At 51.4% G+C, this 17,406-nt stretch overlaps 1 protein-coding gene across 3 annotated transcripts in view; it reads right to left on the bottom strand.

The window, feature by feature from the left end:
- Window positions 1–17,406, bottom strand: part of FBN3 (fibrillin 3) — a 115,964-nt gene that overhangs the window by 28,247 nt on the left and 70,311 nt on the right. For all 3 annotated transcript variants that reach the window (XM_075077991.1, XM_075077994.1, XM_075077992.1), the window contains exons 11-26: window positions 16,956–17,153; window positions 16,133–16,276; window positions 13,204–13,323; window positions 11,336–11,461; window positions 10,697–10,819; window positions 9,705–9,980; window positions 9,277–9,330; window positions 7,414–7,539; window positions 6,911–7,036; window positions 6,064–6,183; window positions 5,128–5,265; window positions 4,997–5,047; window positions 3,602–3,727; window positions 3,009–3,236; window positions 2,736–2,861; window positions 2,260–2,388 (exon numbers count right to left, since the gene is read on the bottom strand). In XM_075077991.1, coding sequence (XP_074934092.1) covers window positions 2,260–2,388; window positions 2,736–2,861; window positions 3,009–3,236; window positions 3,602–3,727; window positions 4,997–5,047; window positions 5,128–5,265; window positions 6,064–6,183; window positions 6,911–7,036; window positions 7,414–7,539; window positions 9,277–9,330; window positions 9,705–9,980; window positions 10,697–10,819; window positions 11,336–11,461; window positions 13,204–13,323; window positions 16,133–16,276; window positions 16,956–17,153 — 2,211 coding nt within the window. The remainder of the gene's footprint in view (window positions 1–2,259; window positions 2,389–2,735; window positions 2,862–3,008; window positions 3,237–3,601; window positions 3,728–4,996; window positions 5,048–5,127; window positions 5,266–6,063; window positions 6,184–6,910; window positions 7,037–7,413; window positions 7,540–9,276; window positions 9,331–9,704; window positions 9,981–10,696; window positions 10,820–11,335; window positions 11,462–13,203; window positions 13,324–16,132; window positions 16,277–16,955; window positions 17,154–17,406) is intronic.

Here is a 17,406-nt window from a genome sequence, read left to right on the forward strand (position 1 = left end):
TCTGAGGATAAAAGACGAGTAAATGGGCAGGTGAAATTACAATTATAACTGGAAATGGGAGTGGGGTAGAAGAATGCAGACGGTCTACCATAACTTCTCATGAAGGACTTGGTCTGTGCAAATGTTTGGGGAACTGGACAGGGGCCCGATTAATGGTTGAAGCTGGTATGAAATTGCTGCAGATTCAAATCCCAAGGAAAGGTCCAGAAACAGCAACAGTTGATTAGATATCACATGTAAGTGAGACCAGGTTGAGACACGTTTTAGAAAAGATTCAGTGGAAAGCAGCCTGAGAAAATTTGGATGAATCAGCAAGATTCAGGGCTAGAAGAGACACACATTATCAAATGGTGAACCTCTTCCTTGGCAAGGTATGAGATACTTCCATGTCCTCACGCCAGTGAAGGCACATGCAATGACAGCAGGAGGCCAAGCAGTGTTATAAAGACCAAAGCTTAATATGTCTCCTAATACAGGAGTGGAAATAATATATCTAGTAATCTCACCAAATATATCAATGATGATATAACTGACAGCTACTTGCAAGGAACATATATTATCTAGATTAACTATATTTGTATTAACTGGCTTAAAATGACGACGTGGTATGTGAGACAGCATTTAGGGCAGGTAGACATACCAGATTAAGAAGATAACTGTGGTGGCATGGATAGGGCATTACACAAAAAGATCTCTAAGTTGAGAAACATTCTGCAATGGTGTTTGAAAATACATGGTTTAATGTAATCATTGAACATATGATAATAATGTCTGGAGCCAGGTGTTTTAGAGTGTGGCTATGTAAATAATCAGTGGCAGAATAAATAATAGATGGGTAACACAAGGCTGAAAAGAAGTAGGAGATGAGATGTCACATGAAGGAAACAGCCAAGTGTATATGAGGATTGGAGCTCACAGCCATTGGGTTCAAGCTGCTGGCCTGGCAGGGCTCCACTGTGTACTAGCCAATCCCCAGTATAAAGATTGCCATCTCCCTGCGTAGCAGGAATAAAAATACCAGGCATGGATCCTGTCCCAGCTCAGTGGCAATGCCAGGCTCAAGCTCCAGCTGCGGGTGGCTGAAACAAGAATGGTTAGTGGCCAAGGTTTGGTGTAAGGGAAGGTCCAAGCGAGGGGGCAGTACAAAATGAAGAATGAACGTTATACAAGTACATGATGAAAAGGAAAATACAAGGCCTTAGTCTTATGTAAAAACAGGGAGGCAATGTTGCACTGGGATTGCAGGGAAATGCCCTTTGGGTACAGCAAGCAGGAAAGCGATGACAAAGAACTTGAGAAAAGCTGGTTGGTGGCCCCTTGGGCTCCCAGCGTGGGCTCCCACAGCTGTGGTAACGGTGGCCGGGAGGTGGCGGGGCAGGACCAGTGATGTCCCATGAAGGTCATGGCAGCAAGAGCCCAGGATGCTCCCCTGGGCCTGGCACTATACCCAGAGTCCTCCCTGACTGGCCTGGGCTGCCAGTCTCCCTCCCCAGCTCACGGGGTGCCACCAGCCCAGGTGCTGGGCACAGGCTCTGGCCTCTGCTCCAGCAGGTCCTCATAAAGAGAGGTCTCTGAGGGAAGGCTCACACTTTTGGCGCCAAGTCTGGCAACGTTTTCACAGTCCGCCCTTGCTCTGCATGGTGCAGAGCCCCGGGGCACTGCTAGCAGAGACAACATGGGGCCTGTCACTGAACGAATACTGGGCCATGCAAGGCACAGCATCTACACAGGAGGCAGAGGCTACAGCTCTGTCTCTTTGCCCTCCTTCTCTGGAGGAGTCTGGGGCTCAAGCCAAGCCTTGCTGGGGACACAGCCTCTCCCTTCATGTCCTACAGCTTAGAGAGCCTGTGCTGTGTCTCATGAACACCAGAGTTCACTTTGCATATACTTTGCTGTCCTCCTAGGGTTACATCTATGGTGCTCTCAGCTACACACACAGCGTTCCTCTCTCTACATGTGCTACCCTTCAGCCCAGCTCTGCCTTTGCAATCAAAGCAAGGCAGAAGATTCACTACCCTGGGGAGAGCAGAGGCTTCCAGGGCTTTCTGCAGGACAGGGACTCCCACAGCTCCCCCGGAGAGCAATGAAGAGATTTGGCTTGATATCAGGGAACAGAGAGACAGACAGACAGGTAGCCGGACAGCCAGACACACAGAGGGCAGCTTGGCATGAAGGCCTTTGTCAGATCTGGCACCAGCTACTTTCCTCCCTGCTGCAGGAGAGTAAAGGTGGTGCCCTGCCGCGGAGCCAAGTCCTTACCCATGCAGTTCTTCATCATCATGAAGCCACTCTCGTAGCCTTCGAAGCACTCACACTCAAAGCTGCCCGGTGTGTTGACACAGGTGCCATGGCCACACAGGTCTGGTGAGATGCGGCACTCATCGATATCTGTGGGGTTGAAGACCAGCTAGTGGAGGCAGGACAGACTACAAGCACCAGCACACCTGGCACTGGGCTGCCTGTACTGCACATCAAATTCAGTGAACAAGGACCAGCAAGTCTGACCCAGCAGACCAAGGAACTCCTTTTCCTGATGGGAGAGACAGCAGTTAAACTTTCTCTCTGGTGCAGGACTGATCCTTCACCCCACGAGCAGGAGGAACCTTCTGCTCATGTTCCTAAGCGTGTCCCTAAGACAACTGCCATGACTCCTCTGGGTACCACCATCATGCTAAGCATCCCACAAGGCAGGCAAGGCAGCAAGATGGTCTGGAGGGGGGCTACTCTTCCCTTACCTGTGCAGTTCCTTTCCTCAGCATCCAAAGCAAAGCCATTGCCGCAGAGACATCTGAAGCTGCCAATGGTGTTTCGACAGGTCCCATGAGTGCACAGGCCAGAGAAGACCTTACATTCGTTCACATCTGTGGGTGAGGACAGAACGGCAGTGTTTCAGGGAAGGGATGTCTGCAATGAACCTAGGATCCCAGGTTCAGCAGCAGGTTTCTTGGGCTGTAGCTGAGATGGGCTGAGCACATCCCACCATCAGCAGCTCTCCTGTTTCTTCTCACCTTTGTAGAAGGGCCTTCCTGAAAGCACATCTCCTCGGTTGGCAAAGCCGGGTCCCCTTGGGCAGATGGCCTTGTACTCGCTGGAGCCAACCTTGGGACATTCTTCACAATCGATGCCCCAGGCTGAGCCCACAGAACAGCAGCACATGTCGATCCGGTACTTGCCTGGCAAAGGCTCTGTGCACTCATCTTCATCCCACTTCATGTAGCACTGTTCGACGCGCACGTCTGGTGAGAGAGCAGAGCTGAGCCCTTGCCTGCAACATCTAACCTTTGGTAAAACCAGATATATCATTTTCTGTGACACAGTTAGCAAGGTTCCTGGAACAGCTTTGGCTGGGATGCCCTCCAAACAATGCCCAGGTGTGGGCCATTTGGATGAGGCCACCTTGTTTGGGATGCTACGAGAGACGTAACTGTATGGACATGGCCAGCCTGTGACTGTTGGCAACAAGGCCAGAGAAGGGACCCTCCATGGTGTAGTTAGCAGCCCAGATGGCCCCTTTGAAGGGCAAAGGTTTGTCACCGTGTGCCCAGGAGTTGTTTTAGGGCTGAACAGAGGCCACGGTCTGGGTGAGATGAGGTGTCCTTACCCACACATGTCCTAGCAGTGCCATCAAGGGTCAGTCCTTCTGGACACTCGCACCGAAAGGAGCCAGCTGTGTTCACACAGCGTCCATTTGGGCAGACGCCAGGGAAGACCTCGCACTCGTTCACATCTGTTGGCACAAAAGCAAGAGACAGGCATGAGAGTGGCACATGGCCAAGCCCACAATAGTGTTGAGGGGCTCCTGGAGGAGGTGGAAGGTGCCGGGAGCTGCCCAACAGACTAAAACTGCCAACTTGTTGCAATGAAAAACATGCTCCATGCACAGCCACAGCCATGCCCAGGCACTTTTGCAAGGAGGCTGCGCTACAAAGCCTTGTCAGAGTCAGGCAGACAGACAGGGTGGTCCTGTTGTACACGTCTGTAGTTGGCACAGCACTGACACCGCAGCACCAGGACTCACAAACATGAGCACTGCTGATGGAGCAGCTCAGTCTGGAAACCCATTTCCAGGCACATGAATGACAAGAAAATCACCAGTATTAGTCAGCATGGATAGACCAAGGGAAGTCATGCCTGACGAGCATGATAAAATTCTATGATGCAATGACTGCCTGGTAGATGAGGGAAGAGTGGTGGATATTGTCTGCTTAGCCTTCAGTAAGGCCTTTGACACCGTCTCCCAAAAGATCCTCATAGACAAGCTGTTGATGTATGGGCTGGATGAGCAGACAGTGAGGTAGACCTAAAACTCGCTGAGTGGCCGGGTCCAGAGAGTGGTGTTCAGTGGTATAAAGTCTAGTTGGAGGCCAGCAACTAGTGGTGTGCACCAAGGGTCAATACTGGGTCTGATCCTGTTTAACATCTTCATTAGTTATCTGGATGATGGGGTAAAGTGTGTCCTCAGCAAATTTGCTGATGATACAAAGCTGGGAGGAGCGGCTGATATACCAGAGGTCGTGCTGCCATCCAGAGGGACCTTGGCAGGCTGGAGGAATGGGCTGCCAGGAACCACATGCAGGTCAACAAGGAGAAGTGCAAAGTCCTGGACCCAGGGAGGATCAGCCCCATGCACCAACATATGCTGGGGGTCACCCAGCTGGAAAGCAGCTTGGCAGAAAAGGACGTGGGGGTCCTGGTGGACACCAGGTTGAACATGAGTCAGCACTGTGCCCTTGCTGCAAAGAAGGCTAGTGATGTCCTGGGCTGTGTTAGGAGGAATGTTGTCAGCTGGTCTAGGGAGGTAATCCTTCCCCTCTACTCAGCTCTGGTAGGGCCACTCCTGGAGTGCTCTGTCCAGTTCAGGGCTCCTCAGCACGAGACAGAGATGAACATACTGGAGAAAGCTCAACAAAGGGCCAGACTCAAGGATGCAGGGTAGCAACAAATGAAAAATGACCACGTTCACAATAAAAAACATCTGCATCCTGCAGCACTGTACCTTCACACGTGACCCCCTTCATCCTAGCATATCCACGGGGACAGGCAGTATCTGCAAGAAAACAGAGGAATGTCAGCAAAGAAATGGGCTGCATCCTGCATTCCTGATCCCTGTGCCAAGCAGAGCCTTACCAATCTCACAGCGCTCACAGGGGCTGCCCCACGCTGCCCCCAGAGTAGCACAGCACTCTGATTTCAGCGTGGCCCCGTTGATGTTCACCTCGCAGCGCCCATCCTGGATGTTCAGCCAGCACGTCCCTTTCATGCTGTCTGCAGGGGCAAAGACAAGGCCTGAGTAAAGAGCTGTTCCTTGGTGGAGGTTCCCAGCTTCATGGCAGCCAGGCTGCTACGAGAAGCAGCCAGGAGAAGCTATCCCTGAGCTGTAACATGACTATTGCTCTCTGGTGTCACATTATCTTTTAGGCTGTGGGGCCAAGCACTTTGCAGACGGACGCAAACTGTGCTGGGCCTCAGAGCCCTGTCCCAGTGCTGTGGAGCAGCATTTCTGTGCTGTGTATCAGGATACAACTGATACTGCATTAGTTCTGTGTCCTTCCCTCTCCTAGTTCCAGCCTGCTCCTCTTCTGGGTGGAAATAGCCCCTTCTCTCCAGTTGCCCCAGTGATGCCTTGCAAGGCCCTGACCATCTAGGAGTGGGAAGTGGGTATCTTCTTATCATCTGGATGAGAAGAGATCTACTTCATCTTGATGTGCCTTAATGTCAGCACACTACAAACCCATTGGTGAATGAGAACCCACCATCCTGATGCCCTGCAGGATCCCCTGGGACCCCATGTCTGTGCTTTATCTTGCAGCAGCACAGTTGGGTATTTCTGTGTCTGCCGCACACTGCTCAGAGCACTGCCTGAGGTTGCAGCTTTTCACGGTCCCTGGATGCATGAGAGACGTTAATTGTTAACAGCAACCAAGGAAACACTAGTGAGAAAGAGAGGCTTCAAAGGATCCCCATCCCTAAGGCAGGAGCACGGGACTTGCTGCAGATGAACCACAAGGGGTGCTGGTGGGCGCTGCCAATATCAGAGCTGCCCCTAGAAAGCCACATCCTTACCCACGCAGATGGTGCCACTGGGGTCCAGCTTGCTGCCTGGGGAGCACTCGCAAGCAAAGGAGCCCGCATTGTTCCTGCAGACACCATTCACACAGGGGTTAGAGGTGCACTCATTGATATCTGCGGAAAGAAAGGGACTGTCACTGTAATGAGTGCCTGTTCTGAGCCAGAGACTGGGGGAGACGAGAAGCAAAGAACATAAACAACGTATTTTTTCAACTGTTGAGAGGATCACCAGTCCAGGCCATGGTGGTGTTGGTGCAGCTACTGGGGAGTGATGGACTTGCTCACCCAGGGCTGCTCCTGGCTGAGGTGGGAGCAGCCGCAGCACTGAATATGCCCTTCACGTACCTGTCTGAGCCAGCTGTGAGGCTACACAGCATTTGCTATTTTTCACCTTCTTTACAGAAAATCAGTTTTTTCTCTAAACAGACACTGATGTGCAAAGTGCCAGTTCTCAAATGTTTGAGGACTTTGCGGTCAGGAAACAATTTCCCCCACTCCAAACTGTAAGCTTTCAATCAAGTCCCCGAAACTTGCAATTTTGGTCAAGCTAAAGCTAAAATTTTGGGGGCCTAGAGGAAATTGTTCTGGCTTTCAGTCATTGAAAAGCCCAGATGTTCTGGGTTTAGATGTCCACTATTTTGAATGAAGTGTGAAATTTCCCCCTAGGAAAGAAAAAACAAACCCACAAACTCAAGGCCTGGACCTGCTCCAGTTCAAACCACTGCGGTCAAACAGGAACCAAAGACATGTTAGACCTCGAGCTCCCTTTCAGGCAGGACCTCAGGCCATAGCTCTTTACATCTTATGAAGATGTTCTCTGTTGCCTTCAGAGTCACATTACCTTCACAGGTGTCTGTCTCCGTCCTGAAGACAAAGCCCTTGGGACAGGTGCAGGTGTAGCTGCCAGGTGTGTTGCGGCACAGTCCGTTGTCACACAGCAAACGATTGACAGTGCATTCATCAACGTCTGTGGGCAGAGAGATGGGGTTTCTGAGCTACAGCACCAGTGTCCACTCTTCTAATCTGCCAGCCCTACAGGGTTCTGGAAGCCTGAGAGGCACAGAAATGCAGTACCGCCCTCAAAACAATACAAGGAATGTATGTTAAATCACGTATATGTAGTTTCTCGCATAGCAATTTGTGCTCTTCCATTCAGGACGAGGCAGCCCTGAACGGTGACAGCGCTCGAGGGCATCAGCTGCTGTATCAGCTCAGGCTCCTGCGCAGCTGGAGGTCTGCGTCTGGCTTCCAGCCCCATACGCTGAGTGCCTGCCACCCTCTCCCCACCAGCACTGAGCTCGTGGTTCCCTGCGCCCCACAGAGCTTGCGTTGCCCTGAACTCACCCACACAGTTCTTGCCCGTGGGATCAGACTCGTAGCCCAGGTTGCAGATACAGCGGTAGCTTCCACGCAGGTTCTCACACATTCCGTTGGGGCAGATGTCCGGGTTGAGGGCACATTCATTGATGTCTGCACAGGGAAAGACGTCATATTAGATGGGCCACAGCAAACACAAATACAAAAAACCTCCACCCCCTAATTCTTCATTGCTCCTTGGTGTCAATAGCCAGCTGGGGCACCCATCTGCAGGAGTCCCTCCTTCCTGTCCTACCTACCCTCCTGGTTTGATCCAGTAGGCCCTGGGGAGCCTTGTTCCTCTCCTCTAGGTGCTCTGGAGCTAGGCATCTTTGTGCTGGGGATACACAGCTGATCCAGCACAGGGCTCTGAGCTCAGGAGGAGAGAACTGGATAAGGGGTTGAGATAAGCCCAGACTCAGTTCCAGGTCTTGCTGTTATATTCCTGAGTCTCCTTAGAGAATCTCTATCTACCATTTATCTACAGTATCTACCTTTTAACCCTCCTACTGGAAAAGGTGGGAGGATGAAGCTGTTTGTAAGGTGCTGTGAGCAGGACATGGGGGCCAACTGGGGTGAGGGCAGAGCACGATGGACAGCCTGCCTGTGCCTACACAGCCGCCCCCCCCAGGGGACCATTGCTGGGGGCAGAACAGGGCAAGGAGTGCTCAGGCATGTTGGAGAGCGTGCTGTGGGCAGCTGGGCTGGCAGAGGGTCGTGTCCAAGCTCTGATGCCCAGGAAAGAGATTTTACCCTGGCGAGAACCAGCCTCCGCAGAGACCAGGGCAGGTTCGTGTTTGTACAGCGGTGTCCTTGCAGCGCCGTAGCGCCAGCTGGCAAGCAGCCCAGGCCAGGGCTTCCCAGACACTGCTGGCTTTTGTCTCCGCACAGTTGGGGTTCAGTTACATCCCCAGGGAAATGCAACCCTGGAGAGTGCTGAGTGCATATAGTCCTGGCTGCAGGCAGCGATGGGCTGACCAGAGCATGTCTGACGTTAGCTTCTTGCTAGAAAGCGTCTTATCATTAGCCTGAGGCTGACTTCGGCCAAGACACGGTGCCCTGGAAGGAAGCCTAAGAAGCCACCAGGGTTTTGCCTCTGGCTCTTCCCCATTTGGAAAGTTTTGAAAGGCTGTAGCTATCTGGCTGCTTTATGCTCTTCCTGCTGATCCAAGCACTGCCCAGGGCTGGCAGCGCAGCCGCCTGCCTGACCTCTTGCACAGCTGTCTAATTCAAAGCAGCCCCTTGGCAACACATCCCAGCACGCGCTTATCACCTCCCTCGCCCTGGGAGACTGTGAACCCTCTTCTCCTTCGAATAAGGAGCTGTAGGGCAGAGGAGGGGAACGAGCAAGAGGATGCAATTGGTCACGCTCTTCATTCCCATCAAAGCAGGGAGTAAAGCCAAACTCTCTGTGTGCATCCCCAGAAATGTAGTTCCCACAGGGTGCCAGGAATCAACCACTTGATTCGATACACATTCCTCAGGGATGCTTGCTCAACATTAACTCATGGTGCTTTAGGGAGGAGAAAAGACCCATAGCACCCCTCTCCCCCTCTGCCCAAGCTCACATCCCACCCACAGACACTCGCTAACACAGAGATAGGCTCTTGCATGCACCGACACCCACCCAGGCTATGCAAGCTACCCTGCGCTTACTCACAAACAGCTCTCACATACATGGGTGTAACGTGCTAACTCTCCAGCACACCCTCTGCAGTGCCAAGTCGCTCATGGCACACGCTCCCACAGTCACACAGAGGCATGCACGCTCCCTTAAAGGCAGCTGAAAGAAAGAGCTGAGTGTGATATTAGATGCGCCTGTCTAGGTTATGGTACATGGGATGCACATACCTCTGCCATCAGCTGTTATTCCAATGCCGCTGCTGCACAGTGCCTGGAATTCAGCTGTGTAGGAAACACAACGGAGCCATTAGCTTTTCTAGACAGTTCACGCACCGTGACATTAATTTTGGGTAACATTGGATTTATTGTTTGTTTGTTAAAACATCATCTGTGGGCTTCCAAGCAGTGTCTGTTTATACTTATGCAATATGTATTAGTTAGTAGTCCAACACTGTGAAGTCCCTGCAATGAGATCAGCATCAGATTCATAGATCCAACCTAAATTTACTGACTGCATGGCATCCCTTTCCCCCTGCCTATGGCCTTCCCATGTCACTGCCAAGCTGCCTAGCCCATCTCAGTGACCTGTCAGGGACCCAGAATGTCTCTGAGCACCTTCCTGGCTTTTTGCAAACTCAGACAGAAAAGGAGCTCACCAGAGTTTTTGGCCGGACAGGGTTGACAGGGCTCTCCAAAGCCATGGTCTGGGTTAGCACAGCAGCACTCGGACTTGGTGACTGCTCCAGGAAAGGGTCGAGCACACGTGCCCTTTTTAATGCCTCCATAACAGGTGCTGCGCATGTGAGTGTCCACGCAGACTCGTCCATCCACCCCGATAGCCAGGCCGCCGAGGCACTCGCAGCGGAAGGAGCCCTCTGTGTTAATGCACCAGCCATTCATACAGATTCCTGGGGTCTCGCACTCATCGATGTCTGAAAGAGGAAGCACAAACTGGCTGTTACTGACCACAGGCAGAAGGACACACGGACAGGGGCTTTGGGCTATTTTGCAGAGAGACTTGGAGACTAAGAGGGAACTAGAAGTGCAGTTTAGATCGCCACATCCCCTGCATGCTCTGCTGGCTGTCCCTGACGGGTCAAGGGAAGGAAGATGGATCTGGGCTTCTTCAGACTCCTGAGACCCAGACCTTTCTCAGAGTAGTGGGGTCTGGTCTCTACTCTGTTAACGGGACAGCGACCCAGAGAATTCACCCTGTGTCACAGCAGCACATCAAAGAAATGCTATGTTCACCTCCTCCTCCTTTCTCCACTCTGCCTTCACATCCTAACCTTCCTAGCTTTGGAAGGTGGCACACAAACTAGTGGAAAATGCGGTAGAGGTTGGGGAAGCTGGGGAGACGACTGCTGCCAGCTCACATTGGCCATACAGAGCTTCACAGCCCTGCTTAACCTCCTTCAGAAAGAGGATTTTAGCTCCAATTTGTGCTGAAGTAGTGGAGGTGCAAGAACACTTTCCCTTGTGCCCATTCTGCTGAAAAGGGATAGTTTCTGGTGGCAGAGCAGGAGATGCCTGGCAACAGCCTTGGTTTTTTCTCAGCTCCCGTTGGCCTCAGACACATTGCAAGTCCCCAGGAATGTGGACGGCAGGCTGGGAAGAGGGCAGAGACCAAGCCTGGGGACCTACGCACCGACACAGTACCGCCCGTTGGGAGCCAGCACAAAACCAGGCTTGCAGATGCACTTGAAGCTGCCGTCCTCATTGATACACATCCCGTTGAGGCACATGTTCGTCGTGGCACATTCGTCATGATCTGGGGAGGACAAACAGGGAATATGAGCTGAGCCTGGGATCTGCAGCAAGACCCTCCTGGGCTCAAAAACTCTCTGCCCCACATCTCATGGTCAAATTTCTTTTTACAGCAGTGGGTGCTAATCATCACAGCAGAGCTCCCACTGCTGCTCCTGGTCAGAGCTGTCCTGCTGCGTTGCTGCCACTCTCGGTACCCTGGTCAGCCAGTACAGCTTACAGCAGGGCTTGGACACTGGCTGCTGGAGGCAACGGCCTTTAGGGTGATGGAAAATGCCCTGCAGAACCTACAGGATCACTTCAGGAGCACTGGCACCCTTATAAAAATGCCTTCCTATTTCAGTGCAACTGTAGCCTCTCCTCTCGTGTTAAGGCACACTCTGCCCTAGCAGCATCTACCCGAGATAAAGGGAGTACAGCACAGATTAAAGTAACCACCAGTCCCCCAGGAGAACATAGTCTCGGCTCAGCCCCAGCCTCCCCAGGGCCATAGATGACAGCATATCAGGAGATAGCGTACCAACACAGTTCTTGCCATCGGGGGTGATTTCAAAGCCAGCGTTGCAGATACACTGGAAGCTGCCATCAGTGTTAACGCAGCGGCCATTCCTACACATCACTCCATTCATGATGCACTCATCAATATCTGGCAGGGAAAAAAACATAAGAAAGTAGGAGCAGGTGGAGTAAGAAGCAGTTCCAGCTTAATCTGCTCATGAGAAAACCAGGCAAGTGCTCTCAGACACTCAGAGTGTGCCCTGCTCCAGGATCTTCCCCTATGTACAAACTGCAGAAGATGGAAAAGACATGAAGAAAGCTTTCTGCGTGCTCTGGAAGCATTACTACATTTGTGAGGTTACAGCTCTGGGATATAAGGCCCTCCATAATGTCTTTGTCAACCTTGTGCCTCAGGCCCCCTTTGCAACTCAAACTATCCTAGGCCTGTTCAATCCCATAACAGGCAACGAAAGCCCTCAGATCAACAGCCGCAGCTCAGGCCTGCTACTAAGAACCACAGAGGTGCGGTCCCAGGGCCTCAGCAAAATGAATCCCAGGGCAGAAGGTGGGTACAACATGGCTGACTGCAGGGGAGGTGCTGTGTTGCATATCAAGAACGTGACATCCACTTGCTCTGGGAGACAAGCCACTGAATGCCTCTGGGTAAAGATGAAAGATGAAAGGAAGAGGGCTATCTCAGGCAGGGAGTTGTTACTGACCCTTATCCAGAGCTGGGGAAGACAGGATGAGCTATTTTAGGAGCAAAGTATAGCAAACCAGTAGCCTGTCCCCAGCAGCAATGGACTATCCAGACACTTTGTAGGCTTCTCCTAACACGGAGAAGTTCGCTTGAGAGCAGCCTGGCAGAAAAGGGTCTGAATCACAGACGAAACAGGGTGACCTTGCACAGAAGGAAACCTCCTTTTGGGCTCTATCAGCTGAAGAGCTGTGTGTAAGCCACATGGAACAGCTTGTCCTGACAGCTAGAGAGGTCACAGCTGAAGCATGACATCCAATTTTGGCACCACACATTTGAAAAGATAAAGACAAAATGGAGGAGAGTTGAGAAGATAAAAACAAGGACAATGAGAAGATTAGAAACATTATCACAATGAGAGGAGACTGAGAGACTTGCATTTGTTTAGTCTAGAAGGGAGATGACGGGGGGTTACAAGTTGCAGTTCCCCAACATGTAAAAAAAGTGTTATAAAGGAGACAGTGTTGAACTAATTTTCATGGCCAGAAAGAGAATCACCAGAAGAATTCAGCTTAAAAGATTTAGTTTGGAAATTAGGAAAAGCTTTTCACAGTGTCAGGCAACTGGGGGTTCCTTTGGAAACCACCTCATCAGAAGCCACTTGACAGCATAATAAAAAACCCCAAAGGTCAGGCACTGACAGGGAAATCTGCCTTTGCTTCTTGTTCACATGGGACATTACCTTCCCATAACTCTTTTACAGCAGTCCCTCACCCAGAGCACCATCTTGCTGCAAGACTCTGACAGAACAACTTTGCTAGAAATCACAAGCCCTTCACTGATACAAAAATTCTTCAAAATCCTATCTTTTGTCAAAACAAAATGTTGTCATCTTTAAATAAAGTTCTGCTCTTCAAAAGGACTCTAAGTTCCTTGATTGCCACTAGCCAATTTTAAGGTAGATAAAGGTAGAGGAAACTTCTCCTGGACAGACTTCAGGAGTCTGCTGGCAACTCGGCTAAGTTGTTCTGAAATCCTGTCACACACCTCGCTCAGAGGCTGTTTGGTGCCGGGGACTCCCCACTCTGTTTCCACTTTACAACCATTTTCCTTTGGTACCTAAGTCTCTGGTGACCCTGTTGACACTTGCAGCACACTGTGTCCTCGCAAAAGGAGAGACAGAAAATACTTACCGATGCAAGCCTGCTTTGTGGGGGTGCTCTGGAAACCTTCGTGGCACTTGCAGTGGTAGGAGCCAGGTGTGTTCACGCAGTCGCCATGCACGCAGGGGCTGCTGGAGCACTCATCCACATCTGCAAGGAGAAAAGCCTAAAGCCTGTGAGCCACCATCATGCCAGGAATGCACAGCAAGGTACCAGGAGAGGCAACAAAGGCTGCGTCCTGTGAGCTGCTGGGCACGTCCTGGAGAAGAGGAGGCTGAGGGGCAACCTTCTGGCTATCTGTAACTGCCTGAGAGGGGGTGGAGCGAGGGAGGGGTTGGTCTCTGCTCCCAAGTCACCAGTGACAGGACGAGAGGGAACGGCCTCAAGCTGCATCAGGGGAGGTTTAGATTGGGTATTAGGGAAAATTTCATTACTCAAAGAGTGGTCAGGCATTGGCACAGGCTGCCCAGAGAGGGGGGGAGTCACCACCCCGGGGGGGTTCAAACAACATGTAGATGTGGCACTTCAGGGCATGGTTTAGGAGACCTGGTATTGTTGGGTTGATGGTTGGACTTGATGATCCTAGAGGTCTTTTCCAACTTTAATGATTCTATGATTCTAACTCCAGTGCTCAGCATCCTGACAGCATGGCCAGCAAGGGCCCTCTGGATGGCATCTCTTCCCTCAAGTGAATCAACTGTACCACTCAGCTTGGTGTCACCTGCAAGCTTGCTGTCTATGTCATTAAGACATTTAAATAGCATTTGTCCCAGTATGGACCCTTGAGGGACACCACTCATTACTGGTTTCCACTTGGACACTGAGCCACTGACTGTAACTCTTTGCACACAGTACTCCAGCCAATCCTTATGGATCCAACAGTCCATCCGCCAAACCCATATCACTCCAATTTAGAGGTAAGAATGTTGTGGGGAACTATATCAAAGGTCTTACAGAAGTACACATACAGGACATCTGTAGCTTTTCTCTTTTTCACTGATGCAGTTACTCTATTGTCAAAGGCCACTAGACTAGGCAGGCACAATTTGCTCTTGGTGAAGCTGTGTTGGCTATCTCCAATCACCTCCATCTTCCATGAGTTTCAACATATCTTCCCTTCTGAACAGTTTATAGCCATCAGTTGCAGTTCTCCAGTCGTGTGATTAGTCCCACCACATTTCAGTGTAGCTTTCCAGCTGCACAAGGGCTTCCAACTCCTGTTTGTTACCCATGCTGCATGCATTGGTGTAGAGGCACTTCAGCTGGGCTATCAACCCTCTCACCTTTTTAAAGGAACATGCCCTAATTCCTTACAGGCATTGCACAGGTGCAACCCTGTTGGTTCCTAATACATCAACAGCCCCTGGCTCTTCTCTGTTGCTCAAAACTCCATCCCCTTCTGCCACTCAGTCTAGTTTAAAGCTCTCCTTATAAGTATGGCAACCTTTCTGGCAAAGACCTTCTTGCTCCACTTGATCAGGTGAATCCCGTCAGCTCCCAACACACCTGGCTTCTCAAAGGTCGAGACATGATCACAGAAGCCAAAACCTTGAGTATGGGACCAGGCATGCAGCTAGGCGTTCACCTGTTCTATTCCTCTCCTCATTCCTGAATGCCTTCCTCTGACTGGGATGATAGAGAACACCACCTGCACTCCAGATTCTTTTAATGTTGCTTTCAGTGACATATAGTCTCTTTTGGTGATTCTAAGTTGCCTTGTCACAGTATCATTAGACCCTGCATGGAATAGTAGGAGTGGATGATAATCTGGAGGGTTCATCAGTCTCAGCAGCAAACTCCGGTAGAGAAACTGGATGGATGGCAACTGAGTGCTTCGGTACCTCTCAACAAGGAATCTCCAATTACTAATACTTTATGTGCTTTTCTCGTGGCACTAACACATGTGGGGGTTTGGATCAAGGTCCCAAGGTTGGCTTTTCCTGGATCTTGTCCATTAGGTACTCTTCGTTCTCCAAACCCAGAGCACTGAGTCTCTTACATAGGGGCACTTCGGAGGAAGGTTCTTCCTTCTGTCCTGACCAGAGACAAGGGTCCAGTCTCCTTCATCTTATGAGTTGTATCAGTCAGCTCAAGGTTGAAATTCAGGCTTACCTTCCCCTTGCACAGCCTTAAGGTAGGGCTGTCACTTAGCCTGGGACATGCAATACCACGTATCAATCTCTCACATTCCTGGATACCGCGCTGCCTGTTGAGCTCCTCTTATAACATATCTACCTGTTTGAAAAGTTCTGCTAGCTGGGCATACTTCCAGCTACGACATCCACCACTGCCTTCACGTGCTAGGACATCTTCCAGGTGCTGGATTTCCGTACAACCTAAGGTCTGGACAGTTATTTCAGCCCTTGGGAGGACTGCTTGCATGGAGATGTCACCATAGGAAGGCTGTCCTTTGCAGATGCAGTGGGTGGACACCATTTTCTTTCAAGCAGGACACAGTCTCCTTATAGTACTCAGAAAAAATAGCCCACTTACTTATAAAATGGTAATTCTTTTGAAAGATGCCATACTTCTCATTCTAATTCCCCAGAGACCTCAGGCTTCTGGGTAGGCTTGCACAGCCACCAGCTAGCTGGGGTGACCATCAGGGCTGCAGCCTAAGCCTGCAGGGTAAGCAGAGCAGGCAGGAGTCTGATAACTGGCAGAGTGCCCTGCCCAAGGGCCAGTTATATGGGGCTTCCCGCGGTGCAAACTGGCTACCGCTAAGCCAATGGCGGTGTTGTGGCTACCAGAATTGTCACCCTGGATGTTCCTCAGGGGCGGACACATCCTTGCCATCATGCTGCTTCATTACCCGACACAAGCCCTTTATCTCCAGCCTCTCGTGGGGAGCTCTGACTGGGAAGGGGGACTTCGGGGCAGCAGCTCAAGGTGCCATTAGGAGCAGGCGTGGGGCACAGCTGGAGCTGACCCGTGTGCGTGTCGAGCAGAGCCTACTCACCAATGCACTCTCCGCGCACGTCCTGCTTGTACCCCATGTTGCACTCGCAGCGGTAGCTGGATGGGGTGGGGATGCAGCGTCCATTCAGGCAGAGGTTCGTGAAATGCTTGCAGATGTCAATGGTCTGATTCAAAGTGGCGGTTCCTAGAAAGCACAGAGACAGCATCAGGTAGGGGATTACAGCTCCCTTCCTCTGATTGTCCCCAGGAAGCGGGGTCAATCCAAACACTGATGGATCAGTGGTCCTCCTGGGCCCTGAACACCCATGGGGCTGCTGACACAAACTCAGCTGCCTCAGAAATCTCTGCAGGCTGCTGGCATGCTCCTACCCCACTGACATGCGCAAGATGGCACAGCCTCCAGAAGCAAGGTGGGAATCAATATTTATTGACATCCAGTGCATTCTCACAGGCTTCAGCCCTTAGCAATGAGCTATACGGGGATGCACTGAGAGAGGTGTCCAAGGTGGTGGGAAAAACACTTTTGTTTTGGGGAGGCAGAGAGTGAGGCGGTGACGTGAAAGTTTCATTCCTATTTGGTAATTAGAAAGAAATTCTGTACTGGAGCCAGCCTCGGCTCCCTTGCTCTGCCAGCAGACGCTGTTTGATCTGCTTCTGGGCTCAGCATCCTGCTCCGCATTAGTGTCACATCCCATCACTCCCCCTGTGTCAAAATAAACCTTGTAGCTGGCTACGAGCACGGGTGCTTTGCTCATGTGTACACAGCTCAGAGAAGCGGGCCGGCACGCAGGCAGACACGCTGCCTGTGTTCTGAGACAGGCAGCCAAATTGGGTCAGCACAGTAAGAAAGTAGTTTTAATTACCAATGCTTGAACTTCCTGGGCCCATTCCAGGCAGACCTGGGATCCCGCCTTGTCCATTTGCCCCATTTGGTCCAATGCCTCCAGGCCCGTTGAGTCCCGGCCCAACACCATTGGGCCCAAATCCAGGAATCCCTGGAAAGCTCCCAGGGAACCCTGGCACGACAGGGAGTCCTTCGATGCAAAGCCTGCGGTACTCATCTGAAACAAAACAGCTGCCTTAGTGCTTTTCCAAGAGTGTCTGAATCCTTCTCCTGCCTCTGCCAGAGTGCAGAGACCAGAGGGATGGAGATGCACTGGCAGGGAGCAAGGAGGGTGGGTGCTGATGGGAACAGGGCAGATGGGTGAGGAGGGCTTTAACACCCTCCACTCCGGAGCAGATGATGAGCACAGCTTGCCAGAGTGTGTGGCAACACCTTCTTGGGGGGTGTGGGACAGCTGGCACTGTGGGTTC

This window comes from Phalacrocorax aristotelis, chromosome W (genome assembly GCF_949628215.1).
Source record: "Phalacrocorax aristotelis chromosome W, bGulAri2.1, whole genome shotgun sequence".
Taxonomy (NCBI): domain Eukaryota; kingdom Metazoa; phylum Chordata; class Aves; order Suliformes; family Phalacrocoracidae; genus Phalacrocorax; species Phalacrocorax aristotelis.